Source organism: Pygocentrus nattereri, chromosome 3 (genome assembly GCF_015220715.1).
Source record: "Pygocentrus nattereri isolate fPygNat1 chromosome 3, fPygNat1.pri, whole genome shotgun sequence".
NCBI classification, from domain to species: Eukaryota; Metazoa; Chordata; class Actinopteri; order Characiformes; family Serrasalmidae; genus Pygocentrus; species Pygocentrus nattereri.
In genome coordinates, this window is record NC_051213.1 from 16959445 (window position 1) to 16979128 (window position 19684).

The 19684-nt window shown below is 37.4% G+C and overlaps 1 protein-coding gene across 18 annotated transcripts in view; it reads left to right on the forward strand.

Moving 5' to 3' along the window:
- ptk2ab (protein tyrosine kinase 2ab) overlaps positions 1-19684 on the forward strand; it is a 97796-nt gene that overhangs the window by 34362 nt on the left and 43750 nt on the right. For 16 of the 18 annotated variants that reach the window (XM_017713184.2, XM_017713176.2, XM_037537277.1 and 13 more), the window contains 5 exons: positions 5900-6126; positions 8787-8953; positions 15810-15897; positions 17612-17691; positions 17789-17851. In XM_017713184.2, the coding sequence (XP_017568673.1) occupies positions 5932-6126; positions 8787-8953; positions 15810-15897; positions 17612-17691; positions 17789-17851 (593 nt within the window). In that variant the 5' untranslated portion in view covers positions 5900-5931. Of the gene's footprint in view, positions 1-831; positions 1027-5899; positions 6127-8786; positions 8958-15809; positions 15898-17611; positions 17692-17788; positions 17852-19684 lie in introns of those variants that run through there. The other 2 variants (XM_017713185.2, XM_037537278.1) reach the window with 2 other exon arrangements.

Consider the following 19684-nt stretch of genomic DNA (forward strand, 5'->3'; position numbering starts at 1 on the left):
TTCCCTTTAAAATGCAACTGAATATCTAAGCTTGCCATAACGTTTATAAACGTATATAACGTATATAAATACACACACACCCCTACTTAACTGCACTTTATGTGCAGAAGTATCCAGATGCTCTTCACACACAGCTAAAATCTTCATAGAAAGGCATGTCATTGAAATGAGATGGTCTGGAGCAGCCAGACATGAGTCTAAGGTCAGCATGCCAAAATGCCAAGCGATAAGAGCTGAACCTCCCCATTGCTGGTCTATGGAGCGGTGGAACAGCATTCGCTGGAGTGATGGAGCTCCATCTTCGGGATGAGTTGGAGTAGCATTTGTGGTCCAGAACTAATCATCCAGTGTCAGTACCTTACTAATGCTCTTGTGACTCAATGCAATCTAATCCTCACAGCAGTTTTCCAATATTTAGTATAAAGTCTTCCCAGAGCAGTGCAGGCTGTTACTGCAGCAAAGGGAGCAAACTCTCTGTTAATACACCTGATTTCAAAAGAAACTAAATGAGCAGTTGTCCACAGACTTTTGGACGTATAGATTACCTGTCTATGTAGCTATCTAGCTGTCCACTTCTCTTTGTAGCAATCTCTGTATTTACCCGTCTGTCTTTCTATGTTTGCCAGAGACTTTGTTTCTTTATGTTGTATATGCAAGCAGTTTGTAGTGGAATACAAGAGCACTGCGTATTCTTCTAGCCTCTGTAGAAGAGACAGACAGGAACTGGATATCAGTAGTGACTCGCTGAAGCTTCACACTGCCAAAGTGCATTGTGATAAGCAGGATGTGATGTCACGCTAGAGGAAACACTGGGAAATATTTGTGTGTGTGTGTGTGTGTGTGTGAATATATGTGGGACTAGCTGTGTGTTTGAAGGGCACTGGAAGCTGCGTGTGTTTAGTGAGGTAGATGTGTACTCTGAGATTTAGTAGTTTGGTTAAGTGCTTCTGTGTTAAGAGTGGTGTTGGAGTTCTGCACTGTTCAAAACAACACTGGCGTGTGCGTGCTGGCCTTTCCTCAGAAAAGGTAGGGAGAGGACTTTGAGCTGGACAGGAAATATCTGAGACAAACCAAAAAGCCAGACAGAACGTGTTCAGTTATTGATTTCTCTGTTAGTGTGAAGTTCTGCTCTGTACTTCACAAGGCGAGTGACAGCATGGATTTTTAGTGTCAGTGTGGGTGAAGCTGTTATTCCCTTCCCTCATACTTGTGTATTTGTGTTTGTCAAATGGCAGTTTCATAGCCAGGATAGAGACCTAACTGAGTCTTCTGAGATATTCCTTTGGCTCAGTGTTAATGCTGTAGTGTTTGAAGAGAAAAGTCTTGTGGGAAAAGGCCATCAACACTTGTGAGCTTTTGCTGTTGAGTTCTGTATTACTGAAGGCATTTTTCTACAAATGCATGATGTACACAGCCATTTTCTGTTAAATTCAGGAGATGTATCTAGGGCGATGAGATTTAAAATGATCCACTTGCATAAGGAAGGGAAAAACAAATGAGGAGAAACAGTAGCCAAAACTACTGTCAAAAGATATGGAGAGAATTTTGTCTTTCAATGACAAAACCTGTTACATGCACAACCTGGTAGATGCCAAAACTGTCACCATCAGTCGAACAGAACTTAAAGCTGTCATCTTTGAGAGAGAGAGGAGAAGATCGAGCTCCACTTTTGCATCAGATCTGGAAAATGGTGTTCATCCTTCCTCTGTGAGAAGACAACACTATGGGATTGAAAGGATGTGTAACTGTCAGGAAGGAAAAAGGAAATAAAGTGAAGAAACTGCTGGTGTTCTAAGATCAATGGACTGAGTCCAGACCTCAGCGTCACTGAATGTGTTTGGGATTACTTGGATCATGAGAATGCGACCAACTTCTAAGACTTTTGGAATTAAAGATGTAGAAAGCTGTGCCTGTAGATTTATTTAAAAAAACTCAAAGCAAGTCTTCCAAAATGAATAGAAGCTGTGGTGCAGACAAAGAGTGGGCACACTAAACACTGAAAAAGTCACTTCATATTTAGTTGTTGATTTACTTTTGTGTAATTTTCTGTTAAGTGTTTTCTGCTTTTTTTTTTCTGACCCCAGAAAATGGGTAACTTAATGGCCTTTTTGACTGCAAATTAAATTAATGAAAGGTGGCCTCTGTCTTTTTTTTTAAACGCCATAGCTCCATAAACTCTCTGACATCATGTTAGTTGCAAAAACTGGTTTGTTAACTTTTAAGCTTAATCGAGACCTGTGGTTCTGTTGCTTTTTGGCTCTTTGCCACTAGTGCTTAAAGATAATTGTGTTTTTGATTGAAGGTGAAAAACACATGCTTTTGAACATGACAGTCGCAAGGCTAGTGCTCCACTGAAGCTGAAAGTGTTTCAGGATTTTGTACTTCACACTGTAATCATTGCTAGAATTTAATTTTGTGTGGATGCTGGCGGTGCATCTGATGCTATTGCCAAGTGCTCAAGGCCACCCAGCTGTCCTGCTGGCAAGTGATGCTGTTCTGATGGAGTGCTACTATCTCTTCACTCCCCCTCATCTCCTTTTAGGGTTCTGAACCCCACTATGTTCCTTTCTGCAGCACCCAGCTCTCGTTTTGATACTGACTGCCATACTGTCATCAGTATTATCAGTTTTTGTTAATTTGATTTGATTGATTTTGTATATATTTCAAGGACAGTGTCATAAAAATCTATGAAGTTAAAACAAAATAACCATATATTATGTATCCATACATCATTGCTAACTGGCTCTGGTTTAGCCATTTTCTTGCCAATAGCCTTTTTGCTTGCTGCTAGGAAGATTAGTATGAATTTGAATGAATCATTATTGTCCCATGTTTTGAATGAAAATACTACCTGAGTGTCATCTTCTATCTTGTCATGACAAAGAAACAGGAATTCTCTCATTGGCTGGTTCAACTCTTTACAATCTCAAACAACATCCAGTACTATTCCCTAAACATCAGTTTTCCCTCTTCCCTAGTCCTAAAAATTAAAAACCTAAATGATCCTAAAACCTCCTGTTTCAGTATACAGTGCTTTGACTGACTTTTACGTGGAGAACTAGAGAACCAATTTTGTTCTCTGTAGGTTTATCTGCTTTGGGAATCTTTTCCATCATTGCACTCTTTTTCATTTATAAGTTGGAGAAGATCAGTAAGGTAATGGTAAAGAGCTGTGTGTTAATATTAGATATAGAAGGCATGCACTTCCTTATCCTAGTTGTAATACAATATACCCAATTCTATTCTCTTTGCTATACTAATCTTTATCTTCTCTCTTATTAAACTGCTAAAGAGATATTTCCACTGGAATGACCTGAAAGCGATTTAGCAGTTTTAATATTGTAGTCCTCTTAACTGACTGTATGCTATGTTTTCTTTATGATGACTAAATGAACCATAGTGCAGTGATTATTATACGTTTTTGTATGAAGTTTTTTATGCTGTTAAAGTAGACAAATCAATTTTCAATTTTAGTAATGACTGTTTGGCAGGTTTGTTCTCCCCATGATGCCATCCCTGTTCTTCTGATTTTTTTGGTGAGTCTGGTACTTTGAGGGTATGGCTGAATAGATAAAGCAGGTGAGAGGCAGAGCCATGACGTCCTTGTTTTGATCCATATTTCAGGATCTCATAGGTGCGTTAACAGGCTCTCAAGGATGGTCAATTCTTGGCTTCTGGAATCTGTTTGAGAACACTGTATGAAAAAGTTCCCTCACTAAATCAGAGACCTACTTTGTATCCGAGCTGCCTTTTCTCAGGCTGTGAAATGTGTCTAATTACATGGAAGGTCTGTCTAATGTGTTTACTTTGTAGAAAGAAACCAGTGCTATCTCTGAAGGAGTACATTCTTGTAAGATTTTCTTTCTGTTCTTTGTGTCACTATAGATGTAAACGACTTGTACTTACTGCCATGATATTAAGAAGCTATTTTTGGAGATGTGTGAACCCCACATTTGGTCTTTTGGTATGACTGAAGTAGTCATTGCGCTCTGTGTTTATGATGTTTTATCTGTAATGTAATATTGGCTGTAATGACAGTTTGCACTTCTCAGAGTTTAAATGTCCATTGCCAGGGATTTATTTGCTTTCACTCTTGAAATTCCGGGCTGCAGTTTCCCCCTTTGTTATTTCAGCCACTGCGTTTTCATTTTGTTCATCCATGATGGGTAATGAATGAGAAAAGTGTTGACTCTTTCTGGATGTCTGTTATTAAATTTGGACTGTGAATATAATGTTTTACGAAACTGTCTAAAAAAAAAAAAAAGCTGTTTTTTTTTTTTTTTCTTTTCTTTTCTACTTTGCCCTCAGTGCTTTGCTTCTTTGTCAGTACTCAGATACCCTTTATCTTGTATGTTGCGTAATCTGCTTGTTGTTTCTGTAGTTTGTCAGGTATATTTTATTGATTTGTCCTCCTTTTTTGGGTAAATAGAAAAGCAGCTCTTTTGTACTCCTTGCTTATATTTAGTTTCTTATTTTTATTTTCTTTATTCATGTTTCTATATAGAGATGTTTTATGCTAATTTAATTTCAGAATCTTGTTTCCCTCAACAAATTTTAGAAGTAATATCCTTATTTTACCTCTAGTCATGTGTATTCCAAAGCACAGTCAATGTCTCTTTACCCTTTTCTTTAAGGTTTAGATGTCTTATGTTGGTCTTTTAACCTCTCAAAGGCTTGCGGAAAATTTAGCATGCCTCTAGACTTATCTTACTGTTGAGAGATGAAGAATTGTGTATAGGACTTTAATCTGAATCTTTTTTCACATTACTGTAATGTTTATAGGTTTCTTTGGTAGACAAGAACATGACAGAGTGTGCAGTACATCGCTATTTTCTTTCTTACAAACTTTTTGTTTTGTCTTTTTTCAAATTTGACTTTGGATGTTCATAATTTCCTGTACTTGGTAACAGTAAACCCCCTCCTTTGCCTAAATGTACATTTTATTTGTATAATTCAGAATGGTCTTTTGCAGGAGCAGTACTTGTCCTGTAACCTTTTTTACTGGGCAGAGTCTTCCCTTTCTTAATCAGATTTAGAGCCCTGCTGGCATTTTAAGAAACCTTTTATACCTTGTCTTTAGGTTACATCCTGCAATAGTCCTGCCATATGTATTGAAAACATACCCTTTGCTGTGAAAAACGGCGAAATATGCACCAGATAAACACATGACAGAAATGAAAATATGATATTAAACTTATTTGACTTCAGAATTTGAGGTCTTTCCAATTACATAACATAGGCTACACAAAACAGGTCTGGGGAGAAGCCCCTTCTCTAAGCCTGACAGAGGGCCATGAGTATAGCAACACAGGAAAACAGCATTTCTGACAGGATGTCATCTGAGTTGTGAATTATCACCTGACTTAACAGTCCTTCCTTCAGCCTCATACACTTTTTGGTTTTTCATTTTCCTTATTCCCCTTTTTTCATGTTCTCAAGCTGTGGCTTATTGTACTGGTAAAATTCTCACAGAAAAAAATCTGAAGAGTTCAGAAGTTTCAAGTCAAGAATGCAGTTGTGATGTAGTGCTGTGTTTAGTTTGAAGAAGACTACATATTTTCAAACCATCAGCCCAGATTAGATTTGCAGGTGATAACCCTTAGAAGTGATTTTAAAGATTTGCTGTAAAAGATATTGGTGTCCAGATGTTGATGTTTTGCATGTACTTTTTCCCTCTCCACATTACGCCTGAAACTCAGGCCGTGTGGAATTTGCAGACCAGTCAGCAAAGGCTAGTTTTTTTGTTTTTTTTTCTTTCAGGAATGTGTACAGTTGGCACTCTTGAGATGTTTTAGGACCTTTGCTATGGCTACTACTTCTGGATTGAGTTCCATTAGTCCACTTGCTATATGTCTTCTCTTGAAAGCATCCTAACCAACTACTTGCATCTTTATCATAGAATATGACAGACACCTAGCACCCACCAAAGGCATGGCAGCAGCTTACCTGGACCCTAACCTAAATCATGCCCTGAGCCAAGGGGTGAAACCCCGCTTCAGTGGTGGGATGGAGCGGGCAGCAGGGGCTATGGAACGCGTGTTAAAAGTCTTCCACTACTTTGAGAGCAGCAGTGAACCCTGCACATGGGCCAGCAACATCAGGCATGGGGACTCTACTGACATTAAGGTGAGTGTGAGCTGCTCAGGTTAGAACACAGTAAGTGACATTCAGGCAGCAAGTAATGTGTATAATGGGTTTATAATAATATTCCATCAGTTTTGTTTTCATTAGGGCAGAGGTTGGATAATATGACAATATTGCAATAAATTATGTCTATATGCTTATATGAGCGTGTTGTTCCTGGTATTGTCATTATTTCAAGAATGCTTTGTTTAAAAAAAAAAAAATTTGATATTTTGATCAGTGGAACGCAGTGTGCGCTACAGAATCAATGCAGAAGCTAATAATGCAACGATTACCTTACAATATATTGTACAATCCTAGTAAATATGCTCATTAGCAAGAGAATGCAAATGATGGCTGTGAGCACATAAAATTGATGTTGCAGGAAGTGCCAGAAGTGATTATTCATAAGCAGTCTAATTTGCCTAAGGTGTTTATCTCAAGAAAAAAAAACACTTATGGTTAATTAAATCAGTGCTGTGGTACCTATTTAATAGTCATTTTCTTTTTCTCACAATAATTTGTCTCTATCACCATTTTTAATTTCTGTCTATGTTCACTTCTGTTTTGCACATAATGATGCTGACTTCCATCATCCAAGCCTTTCCCCTGGCACTGTGGCCATTTGCATTCTCCTGGCCTCTTGGCCCACTGAAAAAAAGTGGTAGACAGTGACATGCTGCCCTAAATAATTTACAGACATTTGTGTTTGATGCTGAATAACTGATGAACTTCAAAGAGAATTGTCCCATTTTCCATTCCTCGTACCATTCCACTCTTTAACTCCTCGTGTAGAGCCTCACTAGGACTGCCTAGATGCTGACTATTTGACCAAATGAAGCATCAAACATTAGTCGGGCTTATTGGGACGAAACTTCTGTATACTGATGGGTTGTAGATCATGGAGATTTGGAGATGATTTTGGTAACGGTTTGGTTTTTTATGTATGTTTTTGCCCAGATGACCATTACACACAAGTACTCATTGGGTAATCAGATCAAATTAAGGCTTGACCCCTATGTTAAAATTGTGTGAGATACTGGTAGCTACTTTAAGAAGCTAAAAATTACTATAACTGATCATATTGTTATATCGTGTTATATGCTCAAAATAAAACAGAATCCAGTCAATGCTTTAATGATTTGACTATTGCCAACTGTCACGTGAATTGTCAAATAAAAAATAGTTTATTCCTAATAAATATAATAGGATTTTTGGCTCTTTTTTTGTTGTTTCTGTTAGTAGACCTCTGAAGTCACGTGTCATTTTGTACACATAAGGAACTCCAGTGTAATTTTTGTCTATGAAAAAAATGAAAAGCGTTTTGAAAACTGCTGCTGTTGCACTCTGTGGTAAATGAAAATATTCCAGTATGTTTTTATCTCTTTACACTTTTCCCCTGAATGTCTCCAGATCCAGAGTTACAAGGTTGTTAGGTAGAATACTTATTGCTACATTCAAGCTACAAGCAAGCACATTGAAATGATGTGTCACAAAAGTAACACCTCAGACTGTAGGCTACTATTGCCAAAGCAGCTTAACTACCACATTTGGCAAAGCTGTCTGAATTTGTAGGCTGTTTTGGTGAAATTGACAGTCTTATGGTGTCTATTCAGTGCAGTGTTATTTTGCAGGTAGCAGCATTTGTATTTCAACTACTTTTCTATCTCTAATTTCAACTATGCAGTAATATTTGTAGGAAATACACGCAGACCAAACCACAACTTTGGCATGTTTTTGTTCGCCACAGGATGTTACGGCAATGACCTTTGAGAGGACAATTTTTTTTTTATAGAATTAAAAGGCTCAGACCTGTAGTTCTGAATCAGCATCTTGTCAAAATAATATATTACAAAATATTGACATGACCTCTGGGGTCTGTTAGCTCTTATTTTTCTCATTGCATTAGTTTCTTTATATATATAATCATCATAGCTTAATTGACTTGGGAATCTCTAAAGAGACTGGCATGAAGCCATGGTATGAAACCCTGAGAAATGAGCTTATAAGAGGTCTTTTAATTTATAAACGATTAAATTTATAACTATAGGTGTCTTTAGGTCTGACTAAATCAACAAATCTGTATAACCAGAATATAACTTTAAAGTTGGCTGATAGATCATTGGCTGATCAATATGTTGGTCAAAACAAAGATCATATTGCACAATGTACCTTTCTCTTGCACTCATCTAACTCTTCTGTAGCTCCTCACTTACACAGACTCTCATTCCATCTGTCCTGTTGCATCAACATTTATAAGATAATACAGTTGTTCAGTGTGAAAGAACTTAAATTCTTGAAAAGACATTCTTCTGATGTTCTCGTCGAGATGCTTAGCTCAATGTGGAGCAGGTATTAAATGGGCACTCTCCACAAACCTGTAGTGTTTTTTTTTTTTTTTTTTACAAACAAAGTTGAAAACATCAGCAGTCTTTCATTAATCACTTGGAACATATCTTAAGATGTTAGCTATGTTTGGGAATTTTCTTGTTTTAAAGCTACTGTGTTAGTAGTCACTTTTCTTGCTACGTTCATATTTCAGTGTTCAAATGACAGTCAATAAATACTTTAAATCTCTAAGGGAGCAAACAACTGAATAATTGAATAAGGTTGATGATGGACATCTCTGTGAAGTGGTCTGTATGTGTCCTGACCATTGTTAGGGTGTCATTCAGAAGATCGTGGACATTCACAAGGTGAGATGCGTCACATGCTTCGGTCTGCGGCTCAGCCACCTGAGGACAGGTGAGGTGCACTGGCTCCACCCTGACATGGGCGTGTCTCGTGTGAGGGAGCGCTATGAGCATGGTCACCCACAGGACGAGTGGAGGTGAGTCAGCGGTTTGCAGCCGTTGCCATGATTCATCTTTGTTTTCAAAGCTTTGTGTGGCTGCTGTATTTATTTCCACTGCATACAGTAAGAAACTGAGTAGATTGGAATTAAGCTCTGAAGTTTGATTTATTTTGTAACAATGAGCCAGAATACTCAGTAAGCCAACAATGTTGAGCACTTAAACTGTAGGAAAAGCACACTCTTGCTGCAGTAGGTCTCGTTTCCAGTACAGTCCTGCACATCTCATTCTACTAGTGCCTCCTAAGATTCGGGGGCCATTTGATGCTTGGTGCAAGCGCCGTTCTTAGTTCTGAAGCCTGAGTGTTTTGACGCATTTGTAATTGAATATTACATTTACTCTTGAATTCAGCTCTAGTATCCTGTTGACTGTATAATGAATTAGTCTCTCATTGTGATTCAGATCCTCTCTCTTGTCTTTAGCATATCAGAGCTGGGCTGGAAAGAACAGAATAGACTTCAGCCTTTGAAAAAAAACTAGCAGGCCTTTGAAGAGCGTGATAACAGTGATTTATTATTTAGCAACCATATCTGTCTCCATCCATACATTATTTGTGAAGCGCTGCACTGTACATTTTAATATAAATAAAATATAGAATTACAGCATTACAGGCAATACAAGATCACATTCATTCTGTGAGGAATCTTTTTTTAATCAGAATAGATGAATGGCATATACGTGGCTTTGTGTGGAATACTTTAAAGTTGCTATCAGTGGTCTCTATAAATAAACTCAGTGCTGACAGAATGGACATGATACTGTTTCTTTTCCTGGTTTAGGCTTTAAATTCTTGTCTTTTGAAATTCAGCGCAAGGGTAATGTACCTCTGATCGCTCAAGTCTTGAAATAGCATATTGGTATATTAGTGCATATTTCTGTGTGAACAATGTTTAAATAATGCAAAACCAACAACCTCCTCTTGTCTTATCACGTTTAACAAGACACAGATCCCAAAATAGGCCTACAGTATGAAATATAGGCCTCAATATCTAGGTCATGCTTGTTCCTGTGAAAATGGAAGGGGGATATTAGCATTGACAGCAAATGTGTTGTTGTCTTTGTAAGGCTACACTAGCACAGGCCTTTTTTATTTTACTGGAAATAATGCATAATGTATATCATTTACACCATTTCTGAAGGCTACTGTAGATGATAAATTCCAAATAGTTGGCGAGGCTCACAGTAAACTGGTAGGATAAAGATTCATTGTATAAAGCTTTGGAGTGAATATAGCTCTTCCTCAGTGGGGCTTCAGTGCAGGCCAAATGAAGCTAAATAAAACAATTCCTGCCTAATTGCAGTATTGTTTGTTCTCCATTCACGATGCCCTGGGCATCCTATCTTCCTGCGCCGTCTCTTCATTATGAATGAATGGGTGTTTTATTCATTTAAGCCAAAGCTTTCAGTTCAAAGAGCGAGCCCAGTTCTGCTTAGCCTCCAGCACTTCCTAGCTCGGGAAAACTGCAGTGCTTTGATAATAGATGCAGCATTTGCTCTAAATACGGTCTGCTCTAGCGACAGCTCTGAACAAGGTGCATCACCGATCTATTAAGAAGCTCTTCATTTGCCTATGGTAAAGGAATGAATTACAGGATTAATAATGGATTTGACAGTAAAGATGTGTTAGTAGTGCATTTTGTGGTTAAACAAAAAATTGTGAACCTTTTGAAGTGATCTGGATTTATGCTTAAATAGAATCTGAATGTGGTTTGGTCTAGAAGTCATAATATGAATAATGACAGTCTTGTTTAACAAACGCAAATAACATTTAACAGCGCTACAGTGAAGGTCTTTGATGGAAAAAGTATGAGAACTTTAGGATAAAGGCTTCTTACTGTGGGTAATTGGAAACAGGTGTGGGTTTAACCCTTAAAAGGAGATTTAAGGGAAAAAGTCTTATAAAAGCTAATAAGTTTAGAAAATAATTTCTTACAAAGGGATTTCTGAAGATTTGGGCTGCTGTTAGTCCACAATAATGTGGCATGTCTATAATTGTTAGACATTCAGCACTATTGCTATTCTCTTTAGTAGTAAAATGTCTCTGGTTGTAGGTTGGATCACATTTAAGGATCCATTGACCTAGTAATGGAGATAATTAAGGAAGTCTCATTATGTATTAGGGATATACAACAATATCAGAATCATATTGGTATCTGTATACATATATAAAAAAATATAAGTACTGAGGACCTAGACCAGGTGGGGGTAATCCAAATATCTACATTTATAAAATGTTTATGTAAGACATTGACATCAGAGTTGGCAGATATGTACAAAAAAATATTGGATATCAGCATCAGCCTAAAATTACAGCATCAGTGCAACCATACCCATAATAGATATTATGGAAATCACAGGGTGCAAATTATTGTTTGTTTACTTTTTATTTATTCATTCAATTCCTTTTATACAGTCATTTGAATGGATGATAATCTATGATAACAATGTGTACAATAGAAAAGACACTTAATATAGCCTATACAAACAACCAACTAATTAATTGCACATACTTTAAGCACCACTTGGAAAAATTATAACAGATTTCATAGAGGTAGGTAAAGAATGCGATGACACATGTAAATGAATAAAATAAAACTGCTACATTAGATCTGCTCTCTACTAAAGAGTAAAATGTTTAGAAGAAGGGTGCAGACAGGCCATTTTGGCAATATTTTGATATCCAACCAAAAGATATCAGAGAACTAGTGAATGTCAACAGTGATGCAGGCTTTCTGCGTAGAGTGTAGTTATCATTGCAAATTATTAAGTTCTATTAGCCCATTTGATGGGTATATTGTAATTGTGTTGCTAGCAGGGAAAATGCAAGCTGTAAGGTAAAATTATGTAATGCTTGCCTGTAGTGCTTCATCACTGATTTTGATCATGATTGGTTGTCTAAATTTATGTTGTTGTCCAAGCTTATTCACAATCAGTGTATGGAGGAGAAAAAATGTTGCTCCTATTAAAGTGTGCTGTTATTTCATTTGACTGCTTGCAGTTGTATTTCATGTCATTTGAAGTTTCATACTACACTTTGTATTCTGCTAAAAGCCTTTTCAATCCACCTTCTGCCAAATATTTTTATAAATACATACATTTACAAGAAATTGTCTGAAACTGCAGAAGTGGCCGCTGCTCCCTGTCACTGTTTAAACAGACCACAAACACATCTACCCCATTATGATCAGCACAGCCAAATAAATGTCCAGTTCTAACTTCTGGTTGCGCTTGCTCAGGTACTACAGCTTATTGGCTCAGATTGTGTGACTAATTGTGGGTAATTGAGAGCAGACAATAAGGCAGCTGTGTGAGAATGGGGAGTAATTTTACCTCACAGACAGACAGCTGCTCAGGACAGGCTCTGATGAAATAGTAATAGTCTGGCAGACAGCAGTGGAACATGTCTCACTACAATCTCTAATCACTTCCATATGTTTCTGAGCACCAGCAAAGAATACAGCCCTGAGGGCTGACGTGCGCACTGTTACACCAGTTAAATACAGTGGTGCACTATATAGGTGGCCCATATTTTATTTTACAGTAAAGTATTTTAGTCTTAGACTCACTAACTTGTACTTCCTATGTGTATATAAGGTATTGTGCAGAAGTCAGAGGCCTTTCATTTATTCAATTTCCATTCAAAACAGTCAGTAAGTACAGATTCTGGAAAACCACAACAGGTGTTTCTGTCCATCTTTACACTGCAAGAACGCAACTCAATTATATGGGTCTGCAAGGATTTGTAGCTGTCAAGAAAAAAAGCATTTACATATCAAACGAAAAAGCTGCTGGTGTTCAGAACATGGGCTGACCACCCCAGAGTCCAGACCTCAGCATCACTGAATGTGTTTGGGTTTAGTTGGATTCTTAGAAGCAGAAAATGCAACCAACTTCTAAGACTGAACTTTGGGGATGTGGGGACATATCCCTGCAGATTTCTTTGCGATAAAGGCAAACGGCAGATAAATAAAATACTGAAATGTTATAACATATTGTTTTATTATTATATTGTTCAGTCATTTGCGTATTTTTCTGTTAAATATGTTTTCTGCTATTCCTGATGCTGAAAAGTTAATAGATTGTATTTAATGGCCATTTTGGAGAAGGATGGTCTCAGATTTTTACATAGTACTGTATGTGTGGAGGGGGGAAAAAAATATTTGTTATTAGTATTGGTATCATCTAGAATAAGATGTAATTGCTCAGATCACAATTATTAGTTATTGCTGTTGGCCCAAAAAGTCAATATCAGCAAATGCCTCTCACATAAACATATATATATACACACACACACACACACACACACACACACACACACACACACACACACACACACAAACATTTTACACTGGTGGTCATTTGGTTCCAGCTCTACATTGTGCATTGTGTTGTGTTCCCCTGATCTACCGTGTGTTTGCTTTACAGACCTGTAGAGTGTGTGTGTGTGTGTGTGTGTGTGTGTGTGTGTGTGTGTGTGTGTGTGTGTGTGTGTGTGTGTGTGTGTGTGTGTGTGTGTGAGAAGCTGTAGGACTTGAGAGTGGGAGTGAGTCGGGCTGCGAATGACTCATCCTCTCATATCAGACAGAACCATAGAGTTACACTGAAGCTGATTTGGAAATAACTACTGAGAGCTGAATAAAACATGGTCCAACAGTATATGAAGATCTTTCTGGAGATTGACGCATGTAGTCGCTTATACTCTTAGTAACCAATGCCTAGAGTTCCACAAGGACACATGGAGAAAGGAAATTTTAACCCTAGATTTGAACAGTAGGATTGAATAGAATGGAATCTGACTGTGTTTAATGGCTTTTTTTACTTTTCTCTGGAAAAGGATTTTCTCCTGACAGACGTGTCCCTCAAACACCTGTCACCAAAGGTGTTGAATATTTAGCTTACTTTTAACCTTTTTATATGAATGTTAAAGTAATTAGTCCTATCAGGGGTATTCCTGATTTATTGGATTTATTCATGTGAACCATACTTTGATTTTCTAGAAAGAAATGACAGGCATCCTTCATGAAGCAGAGCTAATTCTGCAGCAGTGGCTCCTACCTGGAATTTGAGGCTAAGTTGCTGTATCTCTAGAGGGTCTGCAATTGCTAGGATTGTCAGGAATTCCTGCAGTAGTGGACAGTAACTAAGTAAATGTAATTCGTTACTGTACTTAAGTAGTTTTTTCGTGTATCTGTACTTAAGTATTTCCATTTTGAGCGACTTTTTACTTTCACTCCACTACATTTCAAAGTCAAATATCTCACTTTTTACTCCACTACATTTTGAGAAATCTGTCATTCCTTTTGGTTTTTGTGTCTATAAAAACATAACATGTCAAAACAAAAGAAGTGCAAAGCAAGAACACCAATCAGGGCACAGCGGTCACTTTGTTCTGAGCTTGTTTTGACCTGTTGGTCATACCAACCCAGTGCAAGCACACGGTTCAACGTCAGTGCAGCAGTGAAAAAATTTGGGAGCACATACGTCACCTAAATGATGAACTAACCTAACTTTGTGTAAATAGACCACAATATAGAAATATGTACACATATGCAGTCGTGACTGGCATGTTTCTTTTTTTTCTGAATTCTTACAAACACTTTCATTTTATAGTAAACTAGTTTCGGTTAGTTTATGTTTATGAGCAGTGACCTACAGATCAATACAGTAAAGGAAACGTCTCTGTGATCCTGAGTTTAAAGCAAGTTTTTATTTCAGCTTGTAACTAATTTACAAAGTAATCTTAAACTGAAACTTTGCTTGTTTGTAAAAGTGATTTCAGAGCCACTCGGTTCTCCCTGTTGGAAACTGTTTGCCTTCAGTGTTTTGTGTTTATGACGTCAGCATCAATAATTAATGACATTCTATCAAAAGACTGGTTTACCAAGAGAGACACTGGAGGATTGAGTGGATGAGTTCGTGAAACGAGTCTTGTTATAAAAATGATAACAGGACAACAGGACATAAATTACTCTTTTAGTACTTTTACTTTCGATACTTAAGTACATTTGAAGGCAAATACTTTTACTCAAGTTGAGGTCTAGAGTAAGGACTTCTACTTTTACTGGAGTAATATTTTACCTTGGATATCTCTACTTTTAACTCAAGTACATGATTTGTGTACTTCGTCCACCTCTGAATTCCTGAATATTTTTCAGAGCAGTTCACAAACTCCAACCCAGTTTGGAAGAATGTTATGTATTGACTAGTGTTGTTGGAGTGTAGTTTGTTGCATCATTTTAACAATTTACTGTAAAAATGGAACATGGAGTGTACACAATGCAAAGTATGATGTCCATCAAAGATACTGCAGTACAGAAGAACTGCTGGAGCACTGGAGAATTCTGTTTATCGCCCTTAATAGCAGAATTTCTCTATGCTGATCTTATATTAATTTTGATTAATTCACCTTTTGTTGTTTTCTCAGATGAAAACTACAAACTGTCACAGTGCATCCAACAATAAAAGAATTGCCTGCTTTTTGTAGTGATAGAAAACACAGTAGCAAACCAAGAGTGCCAAGAGTCCCACATACTGATACATAAACATGCATGTGTCCCATCTACTCTGAAAGAATGTTATAGTTACTTAACTGGACACAAAGTCAAAGTTTTCAAAAGAATGCATTCTCTGATAGTTATTTGATGGGGTTAAATTTCTGTTGTTACAGGGTTTTTATTAAAGTATGTAAATAGTAATTACTTTTAAGTATGCAAATGATGGTCTCACAACCCCTAGTAAGTAACCCTGTTTACTGTACTAGAGAGTACTGCAGGGAAGTTCTAGAAGTGTTTTGTCTATGTGAGCTGGTCTGACTCTGCTTCTCTTTCTCCTCAGGTATGAGCTGCGAATACGCTACCTGCCCAAAGGATTCCTAAACCAGTTTACTGAAGACCAGCCAACACTAAACTACTTTTACCATCAGGTGAGATCATGTGTGCTCCAACACAGCTTAGTGCTGCTTTTCCTCTCTCTTCCCTATGTTCATTAAAGTCTCTTTTGGAGAATAATCTCTTATCAATCTGAAAACAACACATACCTTCTCAGTTACTGTACCTGCAAATAAATACTAAATAATTCAGTAAGGCAGTAAAATCTAGTGCAGTCACATTTACTGGATTAAACCTGATTAACCTGAACTTCTTTATGAATTGGCATTGACTGATTGACTTGCACAATTGTTACGGCTACAGTTGAATAATTAGCTCTGGATCACACACGTCACTCCAGCTCATCCGAAAGATATTGAATGGTGCTCCATCAGAGGACACATTTCCTCTGCTCTGTAGCTCTGAGCTGGAGGCTTCATATGTAATCATTTTTTATCTTTTTAAAGTCTTTATCATGCTGTGCATGTTCGGTTAATAAACAATTAAAATCCAGTTGAGTAATTTTAATTGTCTTATGCAGTTTGTAGTGTCAACCAAATTTAAATTGCTGTGGTGAAGAAGACGGGCGATGTAGAGAGTTCTAACGTCCGGCGTATATGTGTGCACACATCTGGTGTATTAGTGTGTTGCAAGGTGTTTGTAGTAAAGCTAAACTGGGTCAGTTAGCTTTAGATTAGCTCGCCTTTCACAGTGCCTAAGGTCTACTGCTGAGCTGCCAGGTTGAGTGAACCTGAAAATTGAAGGAACATCATAGAACAGGAAGGAGATCAGACAGGTGCCTTCTTACCTCCTTTCTACACCCCTTCTCTGAATGTCAGGCCTGCTGGGTGTTGAGCTACACAGCCTGGTATAGATGTGGGATCACAAGCTGTTCTGAAGAGGGCTGCTGGATTTGGCACTGACCCATATTTTACTGCTGTCCTTTTCAAATGCCTTAGGAAATGCTATAACTCACAATGAAATAATGAAATATCTTAGAAATCATGACATCACTTACGATACGGATCATAAATGCTATTCTACTGTCTATACTAAACCGATTTACATGTTTCAGTCCTGTCTTTTAGTTTTCTCACCCTCTAGTGCGCTCTCTCGCTCGCACCGGCTCTCTCTCGCTCACTCTTCCACTCTCACTCGCTCATACTATGTGTAGTTCCTGAACAGTATCAATCAGTATAATTTTTATATATTTTATGTTTATATTTTCAATTTTGATTTTATTCTGCAGTAGTTTAGTTAAACAGTGCTTTTACTGACAGATATGATCAAGAAACATATTATGGTCAAATATGACTCCGTTCCCATTGGTCACATTTCTTGCGCTCTGCCAACAGCAGCAGTCACAAAGTCTTAAATAATGTAAATATTGAAGTGTTTATGGTGATGGGGCTGAGCTTCCCAGAATTCGTTGCGGTTTGTTACTCTCATGTATTTTACATGTTTTTGTTATTTTAAGAGAAACAGTGTTCAGCTTGTGTTGCGGTGATGAACATGAGCAAATGATGATTCACATTAAAAAGACCAGCTTGCAAGCTGGAAATCATTGAATGTATATGTCTTAAACAAGGTATTTAGAACAGTCTCGATAACCATGTGAGACATCAGCATTGTCTGACATTACTGTTCAGCTGATATATAAGTTGTGTACTGCTGTAAATACAGTTGTTCCCCTTTCTAAGCATTTAGGCTGAGCTGCAGTCACACTGTTGTGATTCGTTTTCTAAGCACTGACTTCTCTGTGCCCACCAGGTGAGAAATGATTATATGTTGGAAGTAGCTGATCAAGTTGATCAAGATATTGCACTTAAACTGGGTTGCCTTGAAATCAGGTGAGTGGCATGAACTTCCTGCTAACAGGAATTGCACAGTGTATGCTTCTATATATCTCAGAGAGGGGGAAAATGTTTTTTCTTTTCTTTTTTCCAGGAGATTTTTCAGAGAGATGCCGGGAAATGCCCTGGATAAAAAATCGAATTACGAATTATTAGAGTAAGTGGACTTTTTGGTGGTACCAGTTTAATAATTCATCTTCATGGTTAGATTTACCCTGCTCGATAAATGTAATTTGTGACTTAGGAACCATTGGGTGCATTAGACATCCAATGGCATGCATCCTCACCTATATTGAGACCATCAGTATGTTGCATGTACTACTACCCTGCAGGAAACCAGAAGTCTTTTTAGTGGAAGATGTTATGAGAGATCCTCATTCTCTCCTCACTCGTGCTGTATATGGGTCAGAATAAATTGTGCTCTCCGAAAACCTGTCTGCCCTATTTATAGTGGAGAATAATTGATCCCTGTACATCTCCTGCAATGACGTAATATGCACACTGAAACAGTGTTTCTGCTACTTGGAAGCCCCGGTCAGCAGCTCGCGTGCCAGGTTTTAATTATTGCAGCAGCAGAGACTTGAAAATTGTAATCTGCCACTCAAACCTACAATGTGTACATTCAGTAGGTTGCCTATTTGTACACTAGGGCTTAATCTTATGGCAGTAGTAACTCTGTGACTACAGGTCCTGGCTGTGGTTTTAACGATATTGGCTTCAGTCACGTTTGAGCACGTTTATTCCCTGTGCACATTTCCTACTTGACCTTGGCAATCTGGCAGGCTACAGTGCACTGTTTTATGGGACTGTGGGTTACCCAAGTCAAAGCCATACCTGTACAGTGAATATACTGATCTTCTACTCCTCCAGTTTTTTCATCTCTATGTCTACAAATTCTGATTCCTGTTGTTTTTATGTTTATTCAATAATCAGATTGAGCAGCTTTCTACAAATTGCCCGTTTTCCGCTTCTCCTGTTCTGTTGATTACTAGCTAATTGGTGCAGTGTTGTGTGAAGTATTAAATATTGGATCATTTTTAATAATTATATTGACATGTTGAAAGGAATGATCAGCTGTTTGATGTGGTATGATGTAGGCCTACTTTAATTTTTCAGTTTCAATAGAACAGTGAAATATTTTAGTTTGCTCCTGGTCTTCTTGTATTAGATCAGCTCTTTTTCTTTTTTACACCTGGACATGCATCTGTCTTGTTTTCTTATGCTTTTCGCTTTATTGACATGGCTGCTCTGGATAGTAAAGCTTTTTTTCTCCTTCTGCATGTACAAAACTAAGGATTTTATCTATCTTTTGACAAACTTCAATTGCTTTGGGGTGGATATTTCTTGGCAGGCTGTTTTAAGTTTTCTTTATTTTTATTTTGTTAACTGCTGAATGCAGAAAGAAACTGGAAACTAGCTAGAAGCTAATGTTAATGCAGGGTTGTCTTCTTACAGCCATAACAACTATAGTGACTGTCTACGTTACAATGAAGAGCATGGATTAGTCAAATGATGGAAATGACTTGTAACCTAAAAGCTGCATTTAGCATAGTAACTATTTGGATGTCTAGATGGCTTACCTCAGTTTGGCTAAAGTAAAGTTAAAAACTTTATTATTATGATTATTATTATGATTATGATTATTATTATTAATAATAATAATAATAATAATAATAGTAGTAATAATAATAATAATAATAATGTAATTTTCTTTACAATTTTGTTCAACAATTAAGGTAATAGTTAATGCTAATTTGTATATCATACCCTTGTATAGATATTGTGTACTTATATAATATGTACTATACAGTATACAATATGTATTTAGTCTATAGCCCTTTGCTAAGCAAGCATTCAGGGTTGTTTTGAGACCACAGGAATTGTATTTGCAAAATGTATGCTGTTTATTATAGTGAGAGAACACTGATAAATGAAATAACGTGAAAAATACATAAATTCCTGGGTTTTCTAAATGAAGCAGGCACAATAC